The following is a 20,790-nucleotide window of genomic DNA, read 5'->3' on the forward strand; positions in this document are numbered from 1 at the left end:
ATGGTTGACGTAAGAGGAGGCTTAAAGGCATTCGGTTATAATCCCAAGTTGATCATGGAGATGTTAAAGTATGTCATCCCCACAACACCAAACATACCACGATTGATTTATTTCAGATTGATATTTGAAACTGACCAAGATACAGGTGCGATTTGGGAATAGCACTTTTCCAAGGAACCCAGCCCATTTTCTTCCAGAACCACGCTAAAGAGCCCCTAATACCGTATGAGCTTGGACCACTGATACCAGGACACCGGGATATAGATGAAACAGACATGTCGTGGGACCCGACTTATTTGAAGATCAATACAGACCTGGTTCATGCCTGGACAGCCATGAGAAATTTCTGCTCGACAATCAACTCGGTTACTGAACGCAAGCGCCGTCTGTCAAAAGAGATCCTACTCAACACAATGGCCTCCGTCATGTACCGTCTGCTGGCTCTGGAGAGTTTCGACCACAACTCGCTTGATGAGGCGGTTCGTCTTGGACTCTTGGCATTCTCATATTTGGTCTTTCTTCGCTTTGAAAATGTAAAGCTCCCACAGCGACACTTTCCTCAAAAATATTGGGCTTGCCTTCAGAGCCTGAGGACCTCGGAAGTGCCATCAGATTTGCGATTATGGCTATTTGTTATTGGCGCAATAGCATTTGCAAGTCCTGATGATGATACTTCATCGTTGGCCTTGCTGAGGATTGACGTGAAATCTTATGGAGCATACCAATTGACCGAATCCCTCCACCTTTTGAGGCACTTCCTATGGATCGAAATTTTAGTACAATCGCCTGGGAAGGCTGTACTTGAATCACTTCGCTCTTAAAGAACTCTGTATCGATAGCTATTGAACACTGCATGATCTTGAGAATCTCATATATTGATCGGAGATTGTCACCGGGTATCTTAATCTATGGTACACAAATAGTACAAAGCCTGCAAGCCAGAAATGATAATATCTATATCACTCCCTCAGCTTGAGGTGATAGGTCTGCAATGCCTCCTCGGTCATGAGACTAGGTGCCCGAACCATGGCATCATCGCCACCTTTGCCAGTCTTCGGGAACGCAATGACGTCCCGCACAGACTCCTTGCCCAGCATGACTGCAACGAGACGATCGAAACCAAGAGCTAGACCCGCGTGAGGCGGACACCCTGCGCGGAGGGCATCAAGCAGATGCGAGAAGTCAGCAAGGCGCTCGGCAGGCATCTTCAGAATGTCACGAAGGATAAATTCTTGAACTGCTGCATCATGGATACGACGGCTGCCACCGCCCAGTTCAACGCCATTCACAACAAGGTCATAATGGTCTGCCACGGCTTGAGTAGGATCGGTAAGCAGGAGATCCACGTCAGCAGCAGTCTTGGGAGCAGTGAAGGGGTGGTGAGTAGATGAGAAGCCTGCGGCGCCACCTTGACCGGGCTCGCTATCGGAAGAGGGCGAGAATAGCGGGAAGTCGACAACCCACATGAAATCAAAGCCAGTGGGGGCATTCTTGAAGCCTGTCGAAACTGCATGTGCGTGAAGTGCACGGCGGAGATCACCAATGGGTGTTGAGCCGCCAGAGAAGGGGGCACGCGGACGAGCTTGAAGAATGATCAAGTCGCCGTGGTCAGGCTCGAGCAACTCCTCCACCTGCTCTGCAGCTTCAAAACCGAAGGGCTGCAAGCCGCAGAGGGGCTGCTTTCCATTGTATACAAAGACCCCGGGGCCACCATCAGGGTTGTTGTTGAATGGCGCGCCGGCTGGGGAGTCGAGGAACTGAGTGATGAATTTGAGTGTCTCAGCAGGATCGTTGTCATTGCTTTCAAGCTTAAATGCTTCGACAATTGGTTCGCTCAGGGGCGAAATTTTCATGACCAGGTCAACTGGAAGCAGATGATCGAGTCGCAAGATCTCCATGCCGTATCTGGTGTCTGGCTTGTCGGAGCCATACTTTGCCATGACTTCCTGATATGATACACGACGGAAAGGACCCTCGGGCGCAGAGTCTTTCATCAGGTTGGCCCAAAGGCGACGGATGACACCCTCAATGGTGCGCATCACATCGTCGCCCTTTGCGAAAGACATCTCTAAATCGAGCTGGGTGAACTCCGGCTGTCGGTCAGCTCGAAGATCCTCGTCCCGGAAGCAGCGGGCAAACTGGTAGTAGCGATGAACACCACTTGCCATCAGGATCTGCTTGTACTGCTGTGGACTTTGAGGCAAAGCATATGCCAATCCTGCCCGACGAGTTGGGACCAAAAACTCCCGAGCTCCTTCCGGTGTCGACTTAAACAACAAGGGAGTTTCAATTTCCACAAACGCCGGTTGACAGCCCTCCTCTAATTCCTGTTTGCAAGTATTTCGTACTTGCGCTCGGAACCTCAGCGCGTCACGCAGATCGGCATCCGATCGAAGTTGAAGGTACCGCTGCTCTGGTGCAAAGACGGTTTCCGGTGTCATAATTATCTCCTTCGGAAAGTCGTTGAGAGGATGGATATCTTCCAATGCAAGTTCCCATGAGTCTTCAGGTTTCCCAGATTCCTCGGAAGCCTTCCTTTTTTTCTGTTGTACCGTGCCGCGCACAGCGACAGGACTATTGGCGTTGATAGCCTTGAGCTTTTCGAACGCATCATTCTTGGCAAACCCAACTATCTGTAGACTGTACTTCATGGAAGGGTCTGTAAGGCGCACGAAGGAGAGCTTCTTAGAAAGGTCCGCTCTTTGACCCAGGTAGCCGTGTAGGACAACTTCGATATTCGGCTCGGCCTGCGAGAGGAAAGACTCGAAGTCGTGTGTGGCAGAGGGGAATTCCACTAGATTAACAGTATGGCTGGTTAGCAATTGATCTATAAAGATCGCGATTGAGTTAATTGACATCCCCAATATTCTACTCACCAGCTGTTTTGTAAGCCTCCATAAAGCTAGGAAGCTCTCGCGGAGTATGCGGCTCGCGTAGGCATGCCGGGCGATGGAAATGCTTGGTCGCAATAAATTGCCTCTGCCATAGGCGTGCCGATTGAGGTGTGTAAGGCGTCAAGCCTGACCGAAGCCGTAAAGGCAGCTGCACGCCTGCCAACCGCATGATGCCTGCCGATGTTCAACTTTCAGATTGCGCAACTCGAAAAAGCAGCGGCTTCCGCCCGCCCAAAGCGGCCTAGCGCAGACCTATAACTAGCGCGAATCTTCCCGCAATTTTTTTCTTTTCTTCTTCATCCTTCCAAGTTTTATACTTGTGAGTCCCTACCCACGATGAAACTACAATAAATTTACCATACTGACTGGTTTTAGATGATGAAAGCCTAGTGTGTTCTATATGATTAATTTCTCCTCTCTGAGACCCGTGGCTCTCCTTTCGGGGCTCAAGGGCTGCGGGACTCGGGACGGAGGGAGAGTGATCGAGGCGTTCGGCACACCCACCTTGTTAATTCACGGACGCGATTAAGGCATCTCTGACCCATTTTTAAAACTTGATGGTGTTTCCCGTTGGCTGGCCCACGGATTGTTGGAAAGCGAGAAGATCGGAGCTTGGAAAGGTGGTTCTCCGGACAGACTTGACTGCCGTTTAAAGAGACGCTTTGATGACAAGCCTTCGCTGTTCCGCCCATACAGCAATATTTGAAAATAGCCATAACTCCATACTCTTGCGAATTTTCTATCAGATAATAAAGCCGAGTGCTACAGGCCGTGATCGGATATATTTGCTATGTCTTTGTTGTAGACCTTTTCATCAAATTAGAAATTGTATTCTACAAAATATATGCGAGACGTCAAGAATGTATTTTACACTGAAACTGCCATAAATATGCGCTATCATCCCCTTTCTCCGCACATCATCCCAAGTCATTTGAAGAGCAGTCCATAGATGGCTCATATGAAAGAGTCTTCGCCTTTATAGACTAGGATAGCTATGGAGTTAAATCCTACGGAAACCTGGCTAAAAAAAAGGGCTGTTCACTCGATAGGGGCAATCGATCTATTTCACTCTATCTCGCATTTTAGACGTTGGACATGCGTACTATAGGCAAAATCGGCCTTATTCAGTATCATGGATATACAACACGTATCAAGACATGTATCAATGTAACTAGAAGAGGGGCGCTATAACCCTTCAGGTCGTTATAACAGCGGGAAACCCGACAAATATCCCGCGCTATTTTATTTAACTAGGCCTACGTGAACTCAAAACGCAATATAGCTCTTCGAGTTGAGGATAAGGTAGACTATCAGAAATAATATAATACTTGTTTTACAAACTTGGTACAGTAGGGTTTAAACGACATGAAATATGGCATTCATACAACTCGGGACAACCTATAAACACGTGGTCGAATCCATAGAAACATTTTTCTTGGTGGCCAGTCCACTCCGTGAGTTGGCTATTGGGTACACCCCACCCACGCTGAGGGCAGATATGATTAGTGTATCATCGTGAGGTGAAAGCTAATTTATGGGTCCTACTCTCCAGTCCTCCTCGCATAATTTCCCACTAGTCTCACCTCTTCCCTATCATAATTTGAAACTTGTAATATTGGGACCTGTCAATTACCACACCCTATTAGTCTTGTCGTTTGGGGGTTGGCGCTCTATTGCACTGTCATGTGACTAAGTCTTCATATCGCCTCGGCATAAAGACACTAAAAGAATCAATTAGTTGACTTAAAGATTAGAATAAATAGTTGATGTACGTCATGCCTGGTATACGGATAAAAGAATACATTGCAGTAAATCTTCTCCTGACACTATTGACTTCCATAATCTAGACAGTCGCTCTGCAAGACACAAACAAACAAGATACAGAAGCAGAGATAGAAAGGCGCTCACAGTGGTCGACTAGCTTGCTCACTCTTTGATATTCTGAGCGATATTCAGCAATTGAGCCGCTCCAGCATTGGAAACAGGGCCGATGTTTAGAGGTGCGAAATGGACGCGAGGTACAAAGAGCGAAGTCGCGGGAAATGTGTAATCCTTGAATGCCGGGAATGAAGGTAGCACACCAGTACTCAAAGTCGGTCCGCCTGGCGATAGATCCAAAGCCGTGGTCGTGGCATCCCCCGAAAGAACTGATAGCTTCACCCTGACAGGGCCAGGTGGGGTGAGTATCGAGATAGAAACATATATATCAATCGCCTGTTGGCCTGCGAAGGACCCGGAGGGAGTAACCTTCGAGAACGATCCAAACTGGAATCGGCTGTAGCAGTAGGATAGTTGACATAGGCCTCCAACGAATTTGAAGACACCTCACGCAGAGTAGCTCCTAGCAGCTGGACCCGTTCAAAATCAATTATAGGAACTGTGTCGCTTTTTATGATCTCTTTTAGAAAAGCGCTCTGGGTTCCTTTCCAGACCAAAATACCCGGGGGCCACTTAGCTCGAGTCCACGTGAAAAGAGTAGATCGGTTGTCTTTTGGCGTGCATCAATCTTGAGGAATCCTTCACATTTTCGCATGGAAGCTAGGTATTCCAGAGCTTTCACAAGCTTGCCTGCAACCGCGCGGTGTTCCTCCACGGAGCTATTCTGAAGCAAGTTGCCGACACTGTCGAGCCGAGCATCAATCAGATTGCTTGAGAGGGCATTATCAAGACTCCTTGCCCATTCGTCGAACGCCGCTGCATATTTCTCCGGATCATCGGGTTTTCGGGACAGGATCAAATTTGAGCTGGAGCTCCCACCCTTCACTCTAGCATTGAAGCTACGAGAATTGAGATAGTTGCTGTAATCGCTAGTGGATTTGATGCCTGCCTCAGCTTTAGCCTGGGCCACGAAGCTGCATTCTGCGGAGACATGAGCCTGAAATATTTGCTTTGAAGTATACTTGCTCGCATCGCTCTCTACTCTCAGTTGATATCGAGCTCCGAAGGTGCACGATTTGATGACATGGGTCCCCCATCTGCGGAAGAACTTCACGTACTGGCGATAAACGTCATTAGTTTCGGCCCATTCGGGCAATTTCTTGGCTTCCTCCACCAGATTCTGGTTGATTCTCGAGTCGGTAAATTCAGGATCCTTAAGCACCAGGCTGAACGACGTATGAGCCACATCACAGAGGGCATAGTATCTACTATGGCTGAGGCTTGTGCTGTAATTGTATTGAGCAGAAGCGCTTGCTGAGAAACCTGCATAACTGCACTGATTGAAGCACTGATTTCCAGTTCACGAGCCATGTCATCCCCACTTTCGACTTTCAGCGAACTAATCTCTGTCTTGCGGTTCACCATTATCACTTGGACGTTCGTGGGGAGTAGATAAATTTTCTCGTCTGCAAAATTTGTCTGTTTTATGTCCTCTGCCAGCGTAATTACAGTGTGTCTATCACAATCTGCGATGTCCAGGTCCAAAGGATCATGTTCTATAGTGGACCATGTTCTATAGTGAGCGATGCTTCAGATTAGCCGGGACATCCACCAGGTCGACATTGATATGAAAATGTTGAAAAACGGGCAAGAGAAGCAGAATCCAAGGGTCCATCGAGTTGTCGAGTTGGAATTGAGACTACGGAAAGGACCTACCTCCTGGGAGTAGTGTTACACTTTGACCAAGTAGACAGGCGTCGTTAAAGGGAACACCCTTTTTGGGGGCCATTGCGAATTAGATGAGATAATGATTCTGGATAATGATTCTGGGTGACGACAAGGAGTTTCTTAGATGAAATCCTAATGATGATTTCTGTAGGGTTACCAGCAGTTTTAATAAATATTTGTTCGTGGTTCAAGTTCCTCTTCCAGAGATGTCTGTGCGATGAGATAGCTGAGTAGCCTTCGTCGCTCATTTTTCCTAATGCCATTGAAAGATAGATATTTGGCGATAATAGACGATGGTGCACCAATGAGATGAATCCGAAGGTCCAATTAGGGACGTGACAGCCTTAATAATCAAGACGGGGTCTCCTCAGCAGCAGCCAATCACGAATATGGGACATCAAAATTGGTATAGAATTTGTCAATGTTCCATCAGAAACCTCCATCAATCACACTTTCCAACATATATACCCAAATGGAATCTCAGCCAAAACTGCAACAACTAACTCGGTTACCAATCCTGCAAGTGCTGCCGAGCGGACCAAACGAGATCATCTGACTAGACGGGAGCTCCGAAGGTCTAGTCTCCTGGGACCATGACTATTCAAGCCGATGCGAGAATTGCCAAGGGCGCATCACTTAGAAAGCGAAGAGAGGCTAGCTGAACTTTTTTTAAAAAAAAATAAGGTAAGCACTGCCGAGAATGGCTAGAAACGCGAGCACACGGAACTATGTGCTATCGGGGTTTTCCAAGCGTGGATTCGCGCTGAAAGTCAAGAAAGATGATTAATGGCTAGCATTAGTCTTGGGGTATTTGCGGAGTTGAATGTGAAGTCCACTTCAAAGCTTGGACTACACACGCAGTCTGTCAAGACTGAATGTGGTGGAGAAGTACATAGACAGAACTAATAGCGGGTACTTGAAAGTATCATCGTCGACATTCGACAGTTACCGTTTTCGTTCACAGCTACATCTCTAGATCTAGAAATCTGGAGTATTGTTTATCGCCATGGTCATTTCACAGTCTGAATCAGTCTCTATACACTTTTTTAAACGCAAAAACGCCAATCAAAGATGATCCCTTTTTTTCATCAGTTCGACTCAGCGATCATTCTTTCCAATACCGCTTTCTCGCCGCTATTGTCCACTAAATTCTTGAATACTCCATTCTCAATCGCCATCAGATCTTTCGGTGCTCCAAACTCAACCGCCTTGCCGGCATCCATTACAAGGATGCGATCGAAATCAGCAATTGTGCTCAGCCGATGAGCAATAACTAGTAACGTAGTCGCATTGCGGCCGAACTCGGCGCGAATGGACTGCTGGATCAGTGCATCGGTTTCCATGTCCACGGCCGAGGTGGCCTCGTCTAACACCATGATTTTGGGTCGAGAGACGATAGCTCGCGCTAGACAGAGAAGCTGGCGCTGGCCCTGCGAGAGGTTCAGCCCACCTTCAGAGATTGGCGCGGAGAGGGAGGTGAAGATGTTTGCATTGACTTGGTGCGCAGTGGCGGTATCGGGTGTTGTTGCGCCGGTCGTGCTCGATGGACGCGGTGTCGCAACTTGAGACGTCAAGGTGGTCTCATCGTCATCCACTTCTGTCGAAATTAAGTGCACACGCATCAAGGCATCGTTCAGCTCCGAATCACTGTATTCGTCAAATGGGTCTAGATTCGTGCGCACGGTCCCGGAAAACAGTACAGGATCCTGGGGAATAATTGCCAAGCGGCTGCGCAGGTCGTGGAGCTTGATCTTTGAGACATCCAAGCCATCGATAAGGATTTGGCCCTCCCGGGCTTCGAGGAAACGGAAGAGCGCAAGAGTCAAAGACGATTTGCCTGCGCCAGTACGACCGACAACGCCGACTCGCTGGTTCTTCTCGACTGTGAAGCTGAGACCCTTCAGAATAGGAGGCAGCTCCGGGGCATAGCCCACGACCAGATCATTGACCTCCAGCCGGCCCTCCGTCGGCCAGGCGGCAGGGGCATCGATGCCACCCTGGTTCTCGAGCTCAATTTTAGAATATTCAATGATGCGCTCCGTGGCGTTCATGTTTAGCTCGATATTGGCGTATTGCCGAAGAGCCATGGCAATGGCGGAATTGCACTGTAGGGCAAAGCTGAGCGCGAAGCCAGCGAGCGAAGCCGAGATACCCGGAAGCGAAACCACAAGTACTGCAGTGAGTGTCGAGAAAACTGCCCCGACAACATTCATGCGGATGCCGAGCCAGCGATTAAAGAGCCACATGGTCCACCAAGCCTGCGCATGGGCGTTGATCTTGCCATACATGAGGTCAATGAAAGTCTCACTCTTACTAAAAGCTCGAATGGTTATCAAGCCAGTCAAGCTGGACCCGAATTGTTCGAAAACGGGACTCTTTGCTGTACTCTCCAATCGTTTGACTTCTCTTGCGCCAGCTAAGTAGATCGCCGCTAGCTTTGTACATGTCGCCAACAGTATAGCCCCCAGAACAATCACCAGTGGAGACACAAGGATACCGGCAACCAAAATGCCGCACACCTCCAAGACGTGGCCTGTGAGAAATCCAAGATCATATCCAATTCGTGAATCGATCATGTGGAAGTCAGAGGTAAATCTGTTGAGAATTCGACCGAGGGGAACGGTATCGAGCCATCGCAATGGCGCACGAAGTATGGCGAACGTCAATCGATTAAACAGATTCCTTGATGCCCGCACACTTGCTGATAGAATACAGTAAAACCGTGCAGTTCCAATAGCACAGGCGAGGACCGAGATCCCAATGTAAACGCCAAGGTACAGCCGCAGATGATCATCCTCCTGTGCTGTAACATTTCGGGTCATTGTGTGCTGCAGAAGAGTCCGGAATTGCTCTGGATGAGAATGCTGAGCTTGCGTGCTGGATGTCTGGCTGGTCCAAACATTAATCCACCAAGCCTGTTCATGTGAAAGTATTAGATACCCATAGACATCAAGTGGTACAACAAATATAATGTGTTAGAACTTACCCGTCCTACCATCAGCGAAGAATACCCGAGATAAACCAACACAGTGATAATCCAGAAAAGAAGGCTACCACCCATTGACAAATAAGTCTTATACACAGAGAGTTGAACATGTCCAACTTCTCGTTTCTCATCTTCGATGAACTTCTTAGGAGAAGACTGCTTTGTCACCCCATCATTTTGCTCAGCAGCAGGTTTTTGGTGCGATGTGTTGGAAATGACCTTTTGCAATGTTGTCTGCTCCGGATCGATAGCAGCGGATTCTTCAGTGGTAACTCTCTGGTCTTCTTTGGTGGCGGCTTCCTCTTCTCGAAGAATATCATCCAAGTGATTTTCCTTTCTGAGCTCTTCAATAGTGCCTGCATATTTGATGCAGCCATTTTCCAAAAGAACGGAGTAGTCAGTTCTCGGAAGACAAAGGGCAACGTGGTGAGTGACCAAAATTCGAGTTCGGTTTCGTCCGATATCACCAGTAAGTGCGTGTTCGTAGACATGCCGGCCAGTGTGGGCATCCAGTGCACTAAAGATGTCATCCATGATGAGGATTCCCGCTCGTGAATAAAGTGCTCGGGCGAATGAAACTCTCCATCTTTGACCACCACTCAGGTTGACACCGTTCGCGCCAATATCTGTGAGTTCACCATCGGGCAGCATCTCCAAATCCTTTGTGAGCGCACACGCAAAGAGAGTTGCCTGGTACCGTTTTTCATCATAGGGGAGACCGAATAAGATATTGTCTCTGATAGTTGCGTTCTCGATCCACGGAATCTGTGCAACATATGCAATTGCCGAATCAATGATCCAGTTTGCACTTGTCACACGGTCGTCATGACGTTCCTTGATTGGGGGTGGCACGGGCACTTTGACTGTTCCATAGAGAACATCACATTCGCCAAGGATGGAGGCGAGGAGCAAGCTCTTTCCAGATCCAGTTCTTCCAGAAATAACACTCAGACCTTTCTTCGGAAATTCCAGATTCAAGTCATGTAGTATGAATCTATTTTCCTCGTTTTCTTCTTCTGTTTCCGGCTCTGCAGGCCACGCCACCGACGCGGCCTCAAACGCGATGCTATCGGAGGGGACGGTATTGACGATCTTTTCTGCCGCGCCCAAATAAACGTCAATACGATCGGCACTGACCATGGCCTCCAGACCATTGGAGATGAGCTCAGGCAGAATAGCAAGGGACATTTCCAAGGCACCAAAAACAGACATCGCTGTGAAAGCAACAGAGGCTGATAGCCCACCATGGATGAACGCATATACTGTCAATGAAACCGCAGAAAGACCGATAGGGCCGAGGATCCAAATTGCCAGAAGAACCACGTCATACATGAATGAGATCCACAGAGCGTGGAGTTCTGAATCTCGCGCGCGGCCAATCTTATCCTGCCACTGCTGCTCCAATGCTGAGAATTTCACCTGGCGGATTCCTTGAAGCACCTCCGTAACAATCGCCATCTTTTGATCTCTCAGCTTCATCAATTTATCCTGAGAACCGGTGTATTTCTTAGCGGCATAAACGTTGAGAGGAGTGACCAGTAAGGAGACAGCAATGCCGGCAAAGGCACTGCGCCAGCCGAGGATCTTGACCAAGAAACTGCAACCAATGATAACCTTCAACATTGCAAAGGGAATGAGATAGCCCCAGGAACTAAAGTCCGAGACACGTCTCGCATCGACCGCAGCCAGGTTGATGATACTCTGTCGGCTCTTTTTCAACGATGCTTCATCGTCTTCCTCATTCTCGTCCTGCTCTTTCAGCAGTGCTTTTCCGGAATCCGTCGCTTCATTCTTTCCTTTGGACTTTTTTGTGCCCTTGGTATCCTTTCGACGCATTGACTTGGCAAAGACAACCGCGCAAAGTTCGGCATACATAGGTACGAATACTTTCGAGCACACAGCCCAGAAGAGCCATGCCTCAAAGCTTGAGTGTAGCAGCATCAGCCCTCCAAGCGCCAGAACCCATAGAATCATCTGTAAAGGATGGAATGACTCGGTCCCGCGGGCCTCTAGCGAGCCAAGGATATTAAACAGAGCGGTCTGGGGGCCGAAACTGAGAATGGCAATTATAACAGTCAAGCAGAGTTGAAACATAAGCGAGTCCCAGTGAGCAATGATAATTGCTTTCCAGATCTTGCGCGACTTTCTGGCCTTTTCGAACCTCGCCCGAACGCTCGCTGCCCGCTTGTTCATTCGTAGCTTGTGTAGATCATCGAGAGATAGCGTGCGGTTCTTTACGGCGAAGCTGAGCAGGCTGCCGGCCCACGAAAATGTGAAACGGCCCAGAGCCGAAACTGTGTATTCACGATCCACAAGTTTACCATCATAGAAAACATCTGGCCGGCGTGGAAGAAGCAAGCTAAACAGGGCCCGTAGCAATGCGCTGGTCAGTTGGGTAGCCACCAGCGCTACCCATACTTGCTCTTGAAGGATCAAACTATGGGAGATCCATGCCACGCGGATTTCGATTCCAGTGAATGCGATAGCAATCAGACTGCCACCAAATGAGAACTGACCAAGTTGAAATCGATGGGTTGGCCGGGGTTCAGTGAAGAACGCAACTGCTTGTGTGGAGAGCAACACCTGATATTGAACGCTCGGTCAATCATAGATTTTTTTTTCAAAGATACAGAGAACAACCTGCTTTGACAGCATTCACATACCCATATTCCCAACTGCAACCACGCCCGGACAATATAGTGCGTGCGGTAATGTAAGGTTATGAAAATCGCCAGGGCCAGAGTTGCGATGAAACCAACGGCGGTGAACACAGCAATCACTACACGCTGCCATTTATCTGAAAACGCTCGGATTGATTCCACCGAGGCTTCGCCATCTTCATCGCGGTAAACTGTCTTGGCTAGATCGTGTTCATTCGGCAGAGGCGATCTGCGCACGATCCGATCGGCGATACTTTTGATGGCAGGGATACTGTCTAGGGCAACTAGAAATGCGGCAACAGCACCTGCCACTGTGGACGCAACATCGGCGTTAGGGGGCATTCCTCATATCACCACTGAAGGATGTGGATGGAGAGAAAAGAAAATAGAACCGGGAGGGAAAGGGTGGAGAAAAAGAGTACATCATCCAAGCGCTCATCTTATCGCGATCACAGTCATCCTCCTTCTAGTCCCAAATGGTCGTCCGAAGCGGGTCTCTAAGTACATGTATTGCTTAAAGGGCGGTCCACGGCCCATTGGATTGCGAGGTGACATCCACGCGCTGGGCGGGGAACGCTTCGCCTCCCGCCAGTTTGGTTCAAGTTGTTTCGCCGTTGGCTCCTTTGGTACTGGCGAGGGCGTGAGTGAGTCAACCCCTGGTTCACGAATTTCGTATTGCAGCATCGTAGTGTCCTCGATCATCGGGCAGTGCTTCCTTCAAAAGCCATAGTTGCGATGCCTCAGTCGATAATGCTCCCCATGCAGGTATCATGCTCGGTGTGCAGCCAGCCGGCGGTCTGAGGGTCAGAAGTCAGCCACCAGGAGGGGGCGATTAAAGAACGGTGAGGAGCCTTTCGGAGACATCAAATCATCTTCATTGGACGATATGACGGAGAATGACTCACGGCTCCCACTGGCTGCATGTTCGTAGTAGGAAAGTTGGAAATCCAACAGGGGCGGGGACTCCTTTCGGCAAGGGTACGTACGCGCTGATTAGTGTTGATCATGAGTGGAGCAGGCTTGTGTGCTCGAGCGGCGCTCACCCGCCGGGGAGTACGGGGGGCACTAGTGGGACTGGAACGGCGGCACAGTGCCTAAGGTCCGAAGGAAGTGCATATCGTAAAGACATAAGTGGGTCAAAGCACGATGAATCATATACATAGTTCAGGGAAAGCAGGGAGCATCGAGAAGAAGGGGAAAAAGATCGGTGGGAAATAGAAGTCGAGAGTCAGGTGCACGGGGGTCTCGTTTATCAGGCGTTCGATAACGTGCTTTCACCACATCTGACAACAGCGCCGTCAAGCTTACTACTGGGCCTGGAATGAGCTATCCTGTGTCTGGTAGCCTCAAATGGTTCGAAGGTATTGATTTACGGAAGTCATGAGTCTAAGATTAACGCAACTGATTCTTCTAGTAGCTGTTCAAAATTCATCGTAAACCCTACAGAGTTTACAAGTTTCGAGCCTAGTGGACTGACCTTGACCCCTCAAGGTTGACATCATTTTATAGCCCTTCAAATCTACTCAGAGTATCTCTACATTACCCGGAGCTGACCAGCGAATCCTGTCTTATTTTATTTCAATCCCCCTTACAGGGCCAGTGACCCCTTGACCCCTCTGATCCCGAACCTCGTGCCCACCCTATTCATGGATCCAACACCGGCATACATGTAGAACGGTCTTTTCAAATAAGGACTTAGGTCTCAAATTTAACAATTTCGCAGCTGGCGACCGTCCATTGTGATATAAGGTAGACTTCACTCCCATCAGGCTGGGGGACATCAATCAGATGTAGAAGGAGATCTAGAAATCACGTATCATTGAACTTCTTAAATTCAATGTTTTGACATACGAACATCTGTAAGAGGAATGAAACCCAGACCTCAGATGGCCTGAAGCTGCGTTCTTCTGATCATCCATTGTTGGAATATCACTGGATTTGAGACGGGCTCAAAAGAAGCTTAATGGGTGCCACTACACTACGAATCTCGAAAACTAGCCCTACAAGTCGTTCCTTCTTCTTGCCTACAACATTCATCCCACATCTTGACCTCTCTCTTCGAGTGTGTAGTTACAAACTTCATTCCATACTCAAATTGAGAAAGTCAAATTATGCTCATCTCTGACCTGCTTAACAGTGGGTCGTTGACGTACGCACCACCCGTCCTCCGAATTCCCAAATACGGCTCAAAACGCCGAGCTCAAGAGCTCAGTTCAAAACCGGTCTCCACCCTTTTCTCGGCATGAAGTCTCGCACACTCTCATCACTCAGGACATCTTGGCCTCGGCGGCCCGTCACAACACTCTGTTCGGCATCGGGCCCGCGGACATAGAAAGGTTCGAATCCTGATTGCCGCCGACCGGCTCCGACGCTCCGGACCCACTGTTTCTTCGGTCTCTTATTTTCATCCAGGTATCGTTTGGGTTCGAAGCCGGAACTCTCGCGGTCTAAGCTGAGGTACCAGCGTCGTTGATGAATGGAGTCGATGGTATTGTAGGATCCAGGGTACGCATTGTTTTTCTGGATTTGGAGATTGATGTCGTCATCGGAGTGGTTTGCCTGGTCTGCTTCCGACTCGCGTGTTGCTGCCTGCTCTGGTGGATGGGTCGAGTGGGTTCGATCATCAGGGGGAGGAGATGGAGAGCCCCCTGACGAGGAAGATGGTAGAGGTGCGGGCAGTGTTGACTGTAGGACACGCCTACGACGCTTGGGGCCTCTTCGTATAGGCCGGGCATAATTGGTTGATTTGTCCATGCGAAGAAGAACTGTGTAGTCTTTTGGAAGTCGGGTTCCATGCAGCCGAAGTCGTATTTTGCGCTAAGTAGGCCAAAATCAGGACATGGCAAGTGCTGAAGAGTGCCGAACAAGATGAAAGTTTAGATACATACATTTTTAAATGCTTCCCGAAGCTTCACGCTGTCAGGAATTCTAGATCCTGGTTCGATCGAGTCATCTGAAACGTCTGAACGAGAATCATCGGTCTCCGGTTGAGAGTACTCCGCATTATAAGGTAATATTTCATATTCCCCTGTGTCCCAGATGATCATGCTACCAGTCTTGGTGGATGCAGTCTCTATAAGGTGATTCTGCAGCGCGTTAGCCTCTCTTGCTGAAAAGAGTATCACAGAGAAGCAGCTCGTCATACCCAGAGGCAGTGAACCCGGGTCTCGGTTGCGTTGCGATTGAGTCTTTCGCTATTTGGATCGCCTGGTAACCCATACATAATTGACCAACTCACAGAGCTGGTGTCGGAGAACTGAAGTCGAAGATCGTAGTGAGGTCCTGCGACAGGATGGTCGTGTTGATGGACTACAAAGTGACGTCCTTCTGAATGTGCATTGCGGCGGTATAGATTGGCCCACTCATCGATTGGAATTCTTGGAACATCTGGTGACTCGGATATTGGACGAGCACAACGGCCTAAGCTAGTTGAAAGAATGCCCAGATGATCAGTGACTTCGATCTGGCCTGCTTCGATGGCTGCGATGTCATGGATGACTTGTTGCTGAGATGAATTCGATCTCAGCTTTTCCTCTCGTCGATCTTTGCGTGTGAGGACGATGCTCTTTCTCGTCTGTGGTGGAGAGACTGGTGCATTCAGGCTAGATAACAACGGAGCTTGCTGTGCGTGTTGTGGCTGGCTGGAATCTCCGCTTTCCGTGCTCCGAGAGCGCTTCATGGTCGCCGATACCAACGCCCATCTAGATTTCGCAAGGCCAATAAGGAGGATACTTCTAAGTGATCCATTGACCAACAGTTCCAACCCGATTTGAAAAAGCTCATGGGTATAATAAGTCGGGGGAAGTTGACAACGGCGGATGAGTCCTGACTAAACTACACCACGAAGCTGAGTAAGCGCAGTACAACTTGAAGTCGAACTTTCACATTCAAGTTGAAGTTCAACTTTCTCGGGCTTCGTGAAGTATGGGAAGATAACATTTACTTTCATCGTGGTCTCAGTGTATTAATAGGCTTGTGCAATTTTTCTGGTTGGAATATTCAATATGAATATGAGATAAGTATTATACATTGGGAAAAACAGATTGTTTAGATAATGATACAAAGCACGGCCTTCTGGTCGTGATTGTCTCGTGTTTCAGTCATAGGCAAAATCTGGTGATAAGGTTTAAGGAGTGCAGCAAGCCTCAATGGTAATCTTATGTGAGCTGAACGCTCTGCGGGTTATGAAATATGTCGTATGGGTCAATCTCAGCTTTGATCTGCTGCAGCCGAGGGAGGTTGGCTCCCCAGTAGGATCGCTGGGCATCCGGTAAGAGCGGGTCAACGTATCCTGGATAGGCGCCATATGACGTATTGGGACGAGATGAGGAGATGACATTGTTGATTGAATTGAGGAAAGTCTTGGTCTTGTCCGAGACGGGTCCGAAAAGGTTGATTGCATAGGACTGCATCCACATAACAGCCTCACGGTGGGCATAGGCCGTGGCATTAACAGGGGGATCGTTGGTGGCACCAGCTTCCAGATCGAAGATGATAAACCAAGCAAGGGTATCTTTGTCGGCACTGTCAATGTACTCGAAGAGCTTATCCACGACATCATCGGTGATGAAGTCCTCGTCGGTGAAGGACATGGACTTGGCATAAAACGAACACGGGATGGCACCACCGACCTGCTGGATGATGTTCTCGGCTTCGCTGCCGATCATACCTAACCAATCAGTCAAGGTGATTACATTTCCCTTATTAGCCGGTGGGAAATTTTTGTGCATCTCAAAGGACTTCCATTCGGACAGAGATCCAAAGAACTTCCCCGATAAGATGATGCCAAGCTCCGAAACCACCAATTCGCTTGAGACTCTGCGAGTGAGATTCTTGGTGAAGATGAAATTTTGCCAGTCCTTGAAGACCTGTGCCTTCTGAGTCGTATTTCCTGCGTTGAATGTGTATGAATACTGGACTGCATGTGTGGGCACAGCATGCGTATGAAGCACAAATTCGGTGACGATGCCGAAACTAGCTGCGGCGCCCTTGACTGCAAAAAGAACCTCTGGGTGGTGAACATGATTGGCTCTCACTATGGTACCGTTGGCCAGGACGACTTCCGCTTCTTGGATGTGGTCCAGAGCGAGTCCCCATTCCCGTGACATGATACCGAGGCCACCGATGGTGAAATGACCGCCCATTCCAACATCTAAACAGGTACCATGGGCCACTGCTCGGCCACCGGCATTCTGCAGGCGCGTGTGAAGGTCTCCCAGGTTAGTGCCTGCCCCCACAGTGGCCCAGTGAGTTCTGGGATTCATCGAGAAATGTTGGATGTTCCTTAGATCAACCACGACTGCCCCGTCTTCACCACCGAGACCTGGGAAAGAGATGACATTAGAATGTGCGTGAAACCTGAACAGCGTGTTCACCTGCCATGGTTGCCGTAGCTGTGGCCACCACTCCGAGCCTGTACTTTGTAGCCATTCGCTGCGGCACATTGCACGATCTGGGCCACCTGAGACGATGTCTCAGGAAACGTCACCAGCGCAGGGGTCACTGGGACGTTTGTATTGTAAAGCGGGGGTACGCGTGAGTGGAAAAACGGATCACCGTTGAACGCAACCAGACCTGGATTGTGGCTGACTGCTGCCATAAAGCAGTCATGGCCCGCAATGCTGTGGGTATTCCCCATGTTTGACGGCCGTGACCGCAGGGGCTCCCGCAGATAGTTTGATTTTCAGGCCAGACGGTGAGCGAAATGAACAAGGAGAGGCCTGGAGTAGCGACCTTGTTGACGTAGATGGAGTCAAGTTCCTCGAGAACGAAAGAACTTGGAGGTCGCGATCAAAGTGTGGAGAGGTGAGTAGGCGGCGGCGAATATTCTGGCCAGGCCCCTTCTTGGAATGCAGGTCTTCTGGAATGCACACCTTCCCTTGGACCTCAACTCCCGCATTTCTTGAGGGATGTGGAATCAACAGCACCATGAAACAAACATGAGGAATACAGTGAATGATAGGCGAGAATACAGGCTGGGTGAGTTGTTCCTTATGGTATGATAAGTTCTCGTATATTGCGATGATCGGGACATGTTCTGGAGAGTGATTGGAGTACTATGAGTCCCAGATATCTTGTCTATGGGGTCTATAGGGTCGTATTCCAACATAGAACCAGTCCGGGCTTCTTCCATACACCTTCCATACTTGTTCTTCTTCTTATGCGTTCTATACTTTCTATACTTCCGGTGGCTTGGATTCGGAAACACCTGCAGGCGCGGGTGTAACGCGACCCACCAAGCCCTTCGGTTTCCTTTTCCCCCGGATTGCGATTCCAACCGGTTTGATAAGTAAACGAATTGACAGATAAAACACCTCATGTTTGTCCCTCCAAGTTGGATCCTTCGTCTTTCGGTTGCCCTCGCGGAGAACTCGGCTCGGGGACCATCTGCAGTGGTCCCCGAATCCGGCAATCCCTCGTCGCAAGAATGTGCCAAAGCTTCGTGCTTGCCCCCTCGGGAACCCTCATGGACATCGGCTTCTTCGGCCTCTACCGTCTGGTTCGGGGAATTCTAGTCGTTCATCTTGCGTGGTCTCCAATTCTTCACTCGTCTCTATCTTCCCTTCACGATTAACACGGTTTTTGTCTCGTTAGCCAAGCGAGCTCCCATGACATCAACCGACCGGTGCCATAAAGTCTAATTCACCACTTCAGTTCGCTCTCTTCACAGACACCCGATCATGTTCACACCTATCCATACCTCCTTGGGCGCCTTGTTGCTATCCCAAGGCTCCTCAGGCCTGCTCTTCCACAATGGCGCTGTTTTTGGAATCTCATCTCTCATCTCCGGGTCTGTCTTCAACCCGAACGACGAGAATGTCCCTATCATTGCTGGGCTCGTATCCAGTATTCTGCCCGTGTATCTGCTCGCGCCCTCCCTGATTCCAAGTTATTCGCCGGCTCCTCATTCTCTGGCCTCCGTCGCGGCAACACTAGGGCTAGGCTTTCTGTTGGGGTGGGGAACAAAAGTAAGTCGTATAGATAACCGATGGAGTCGGAAGAATGACACCGAGTCAGAGCTAACGATTCAACCATCTAGAATGGCCGTGGCTGTACTTCCGGCCACATGTTGTGCGGTCTCTCCCGTCTCTCTCCGCGCTCGTTCATTGCCACGGCTCTCTTTTTCACGACGGCCCTGCTCACGGCCAATTTTGCATTCGGTGGATCGAACATCCCATCCTGTGGCACTATCCCATGCTACACACCCGTGTACCCATCGTCATCGGAGCTGGTCTTCATGGCTGGTTCCGTACTTCTTGCCACCATCACGAACTTTCTTGTAGTCCCGAAGACCCTCCATGCATCTAAGCAGTCTCGAACACTCTTCTCTTATCTAGCCGGTCTTGAGTTCGGGCTTGGTCTTCTGATCTCAGGAATGGCAGATGCTGGCAAAGTTCTAGGGTTTTTTGCCATCCTTACGGATCCTCATCGATGGGATCCGTCGTTAGCCTTGGTTATTCTCTTCGGCCTTGGCCCCTCGCTTGTTGCGTATCTGTCTCAAAAGCCAGGCCAGGCGGGAGAGAAGGGCAAGCCAAGCGCATCACCTACCCTGGCCGACCGGTGGAGATTGCCTACAGCCACGACCGCCGATATCGATTGGCGGTTTGTGACCGGTGCAATCGCATTTGGAGTTGCCTGGGGCTTGCAGGGGATATGTCCTGGTCCCGCTCTGCTACGCACAGCTCTTCAGCCGACCTGGGGGATTTGTACGATGGCCGGATATATCCTCGGGAACATCTACTTGTGAGGTGTGCAGATAAACGAAATAGATACTAAAATGCATTTTGTTGATCACCGTCTGATTGAACTTCCATACAAGTAAATCATGGAGGGCTTCTTCTCATTCTGGCCCCGAAGCAAATAATAAGAAGGTCGATATCAGCTAATTCTTGAAGGTTCAGATTGCTTATCGATGTTTAAGTTTTAAAGTTGAAGTTTTCGAAGATCTTGTGAGCGTGTTGTCATGGTCTGTTCTATTAAACATTGATTGGGCGTTCATTTAGGTCTTACGGTCTCACTCCGAAGGCACATTATTGGTGCGTGAATCAGTCGCTCGGACCGCCTACCAGATGACTTGCAGACTACATCAATAATCTAGAACTGGGAATATCGACGATCCTGTATCCGGTCAATCAAATTTCCGGAGTCCAGAGTCTTCTTTTTCGCGCATCACTTTCGAGGCTGACTCCAGGAATTTTTGGTGTTGGAATAATGTTGGTCCGTCCGCATCGGTGGAGTCAATCAAGGTGCCCTGCGATGCCAGGATAGAAAAGATAGAAACATCTAGCAGCGTCAATATCACCCAGGCCAAGCTGCAAGTTTTTGAAAGAAAGTTCTGATCACCAGCAGAGTTTCTTATAATATAGACTACTCAAGCTCAGGTTGACGAGGAGGACAAAATCCATACACACATGTGGTATTTGATTAGCACATGAGAAATTCTAAAGCCCGAGTAGTAGAGACACCACCACCAACACGACGGCCATTGCGGCGCTAATATTCAGATGGCATTCGATAACCAGGTGTTGGCCGGTTGGCGACCGAGATCAAGTAAGCGAGCTGTTGGGAGCCGCAAAGCCTCAAGACGATGGGGTGCTGGTGGAGAAGGGGGCCAAAATGCATAGGATCTCTGTTCTCATAAGGC

At 49.2% G+C, this 20,790-nt stretch overlaps 7 protein-coding genes across 7 annotated transcripts; 2 read left to right on the forward strand and 5 right to left on the reverse strand.

Moving 5' to 3' along the window:
- N7462_008464 (uncharacterized protein) lies at window positions 1-821 on the forward strand (the record flags this gene model as incomplete). Its single annotated transcript, XM_057080179.1, has 2 exons — window positions 1-68; window positions 146-821. The coding sequence occupies 2 exons, from the start codon at window positions 1-3 to the stop codon at window positions 819-821; spliced, it is 744 nt and encodes a 247-aa protein (XP_056930507.1).
- A 138-nt stretch (window positions 822-959) lies between these two features.
- On the reverse strand, window positions 960-3,063 carry N7462_008465 (aspartate--tRNA ligase MSD1; the record flags this gene model as incomplete). The annotated part of the gene is made up of 2 exons (XM_057080180.1): window positions 960-2,794; window positions 2,877-3,063. The coding sequence occupies 2 exons, from the start codon at window positions 3,061-3,063 to the stop codon at window positions 960-962; spliced, it is 2,022 nt and encodes a 673-aa protein (XP_056930508.1).
- A 1,757-nt stretch (window positions 3,064-4,820) lies between these two features.
- Window positions 4,821-6,325, reverse strand: N7462_008466 (MAC/Perforin domain-containing protein; the record flags this gene model as incomplete). Its single annotated transcript, XM_057080181.1, has 3 exons — window positions 4,821-5,218; window positions 5,346-6,103; window positions 6,282-6,325. 3 exons carry the CDS (start codon window positions 6,323-6,325, stop codon window positions 4,821-4,823), a joined length of 1,200 nt encoding a protein of 399 aa, XP_056930509.1.
- Window positions 6,326-7,588: 1,263 nt separating this feature from the next.
- N7462_008467 (uncharacterized protein) lies at window positions 7,589-12,488 on the reverse strand (the record flags this gene model as incomplete). The annotated part of the gene is made up of 3 exons (XM_057080182.1): window positions 7,589-9,415; window positions 9,487-12,069; window positions 12,150-12,488. The coding sequence occupies 3 exons, from the start codon at window positions 12,486-12,488 to the stop codon at window positions 7,589-7,591; spliced, it is 4,749 nt and encodes a 1,582-aa protein (XP_056930510.1).
- A 1,866-nt stretch (window positions 12,489-14,354) lies between these two features.
- N7462_008468 (uncharacterized protein) lies at window positions 14,355-15,825 on the reverse strand (the record flags this gene model as incomplete). Its single annotated transcript, XM_057080183.1, has 3 exons — window positions 14,355-14,963; window positions 15,035-15,232; window positions 15,292-15,825. The coding sequence occupies 3 exons, from the start codon at window positions 15,823-15,825 to the stop codon at window positions 14,355-14,357; spliced, it is 1,341 nt and encodes a 446-aa protein (XP_056930511.1).
- Window positions 15,826-16,303: 478 nt separating this feature from the next.
- N7462_008469 (FAD-dependent oxidoreductase) lies at window positions 16,304-17,784 on the reverse strand (the record flags this gene model as incomplete). The annotated part of the gene is given in 2 exon segments (XM_057080184.1): window positions 16,304-17,504; window positions 17,522-17,784. 2 exon segments carry the CDS (start codon window positions 17,782-17,784, stop codon window positions 16,304-16,306), a joined length of 1,464 nt encoding a protein of 487 aa, XP_056930512.1.
- Window positions 17,785-18,826: 1,042 nt separating this feature from the next.
- On the forward strand, window positions 18,827-19,893 carry N7462_008470 (YeeE/YedE family protein; the record flags this gene model as incomplete). The annotated part of the gene is made up of 2 exons (XM_057080185.1): window positions 18,827-19,114; window positions 19,186-19,893. 2 exons carry the CDS (start codon window positions 18,827-18,829, stop codon window positions 19,891-19,893), a joined length of 996 nt encoding a protein of 331 aa, XP_056930513.1.
- Between the last annotated feature and the right edge of the window lie 897 nt (window positions 19,894-20,790).

Source organism: Penicillium macrosclerotiorum, assembly GCF_028827735.1.
Source record: "Penicillium macrosclerotiorum strain IBT 26536 chromosome Unknown utg000008l_segment0_segment0, whole genome shotgun sequence".
Taxonomy (NCBI): Eukaryota; Fungi; Ascomycota; class Eurotiomycetes; order Eurotiales; family Aspergillaceae; genus Penicillium; species Penicillium macrosclerotiorum.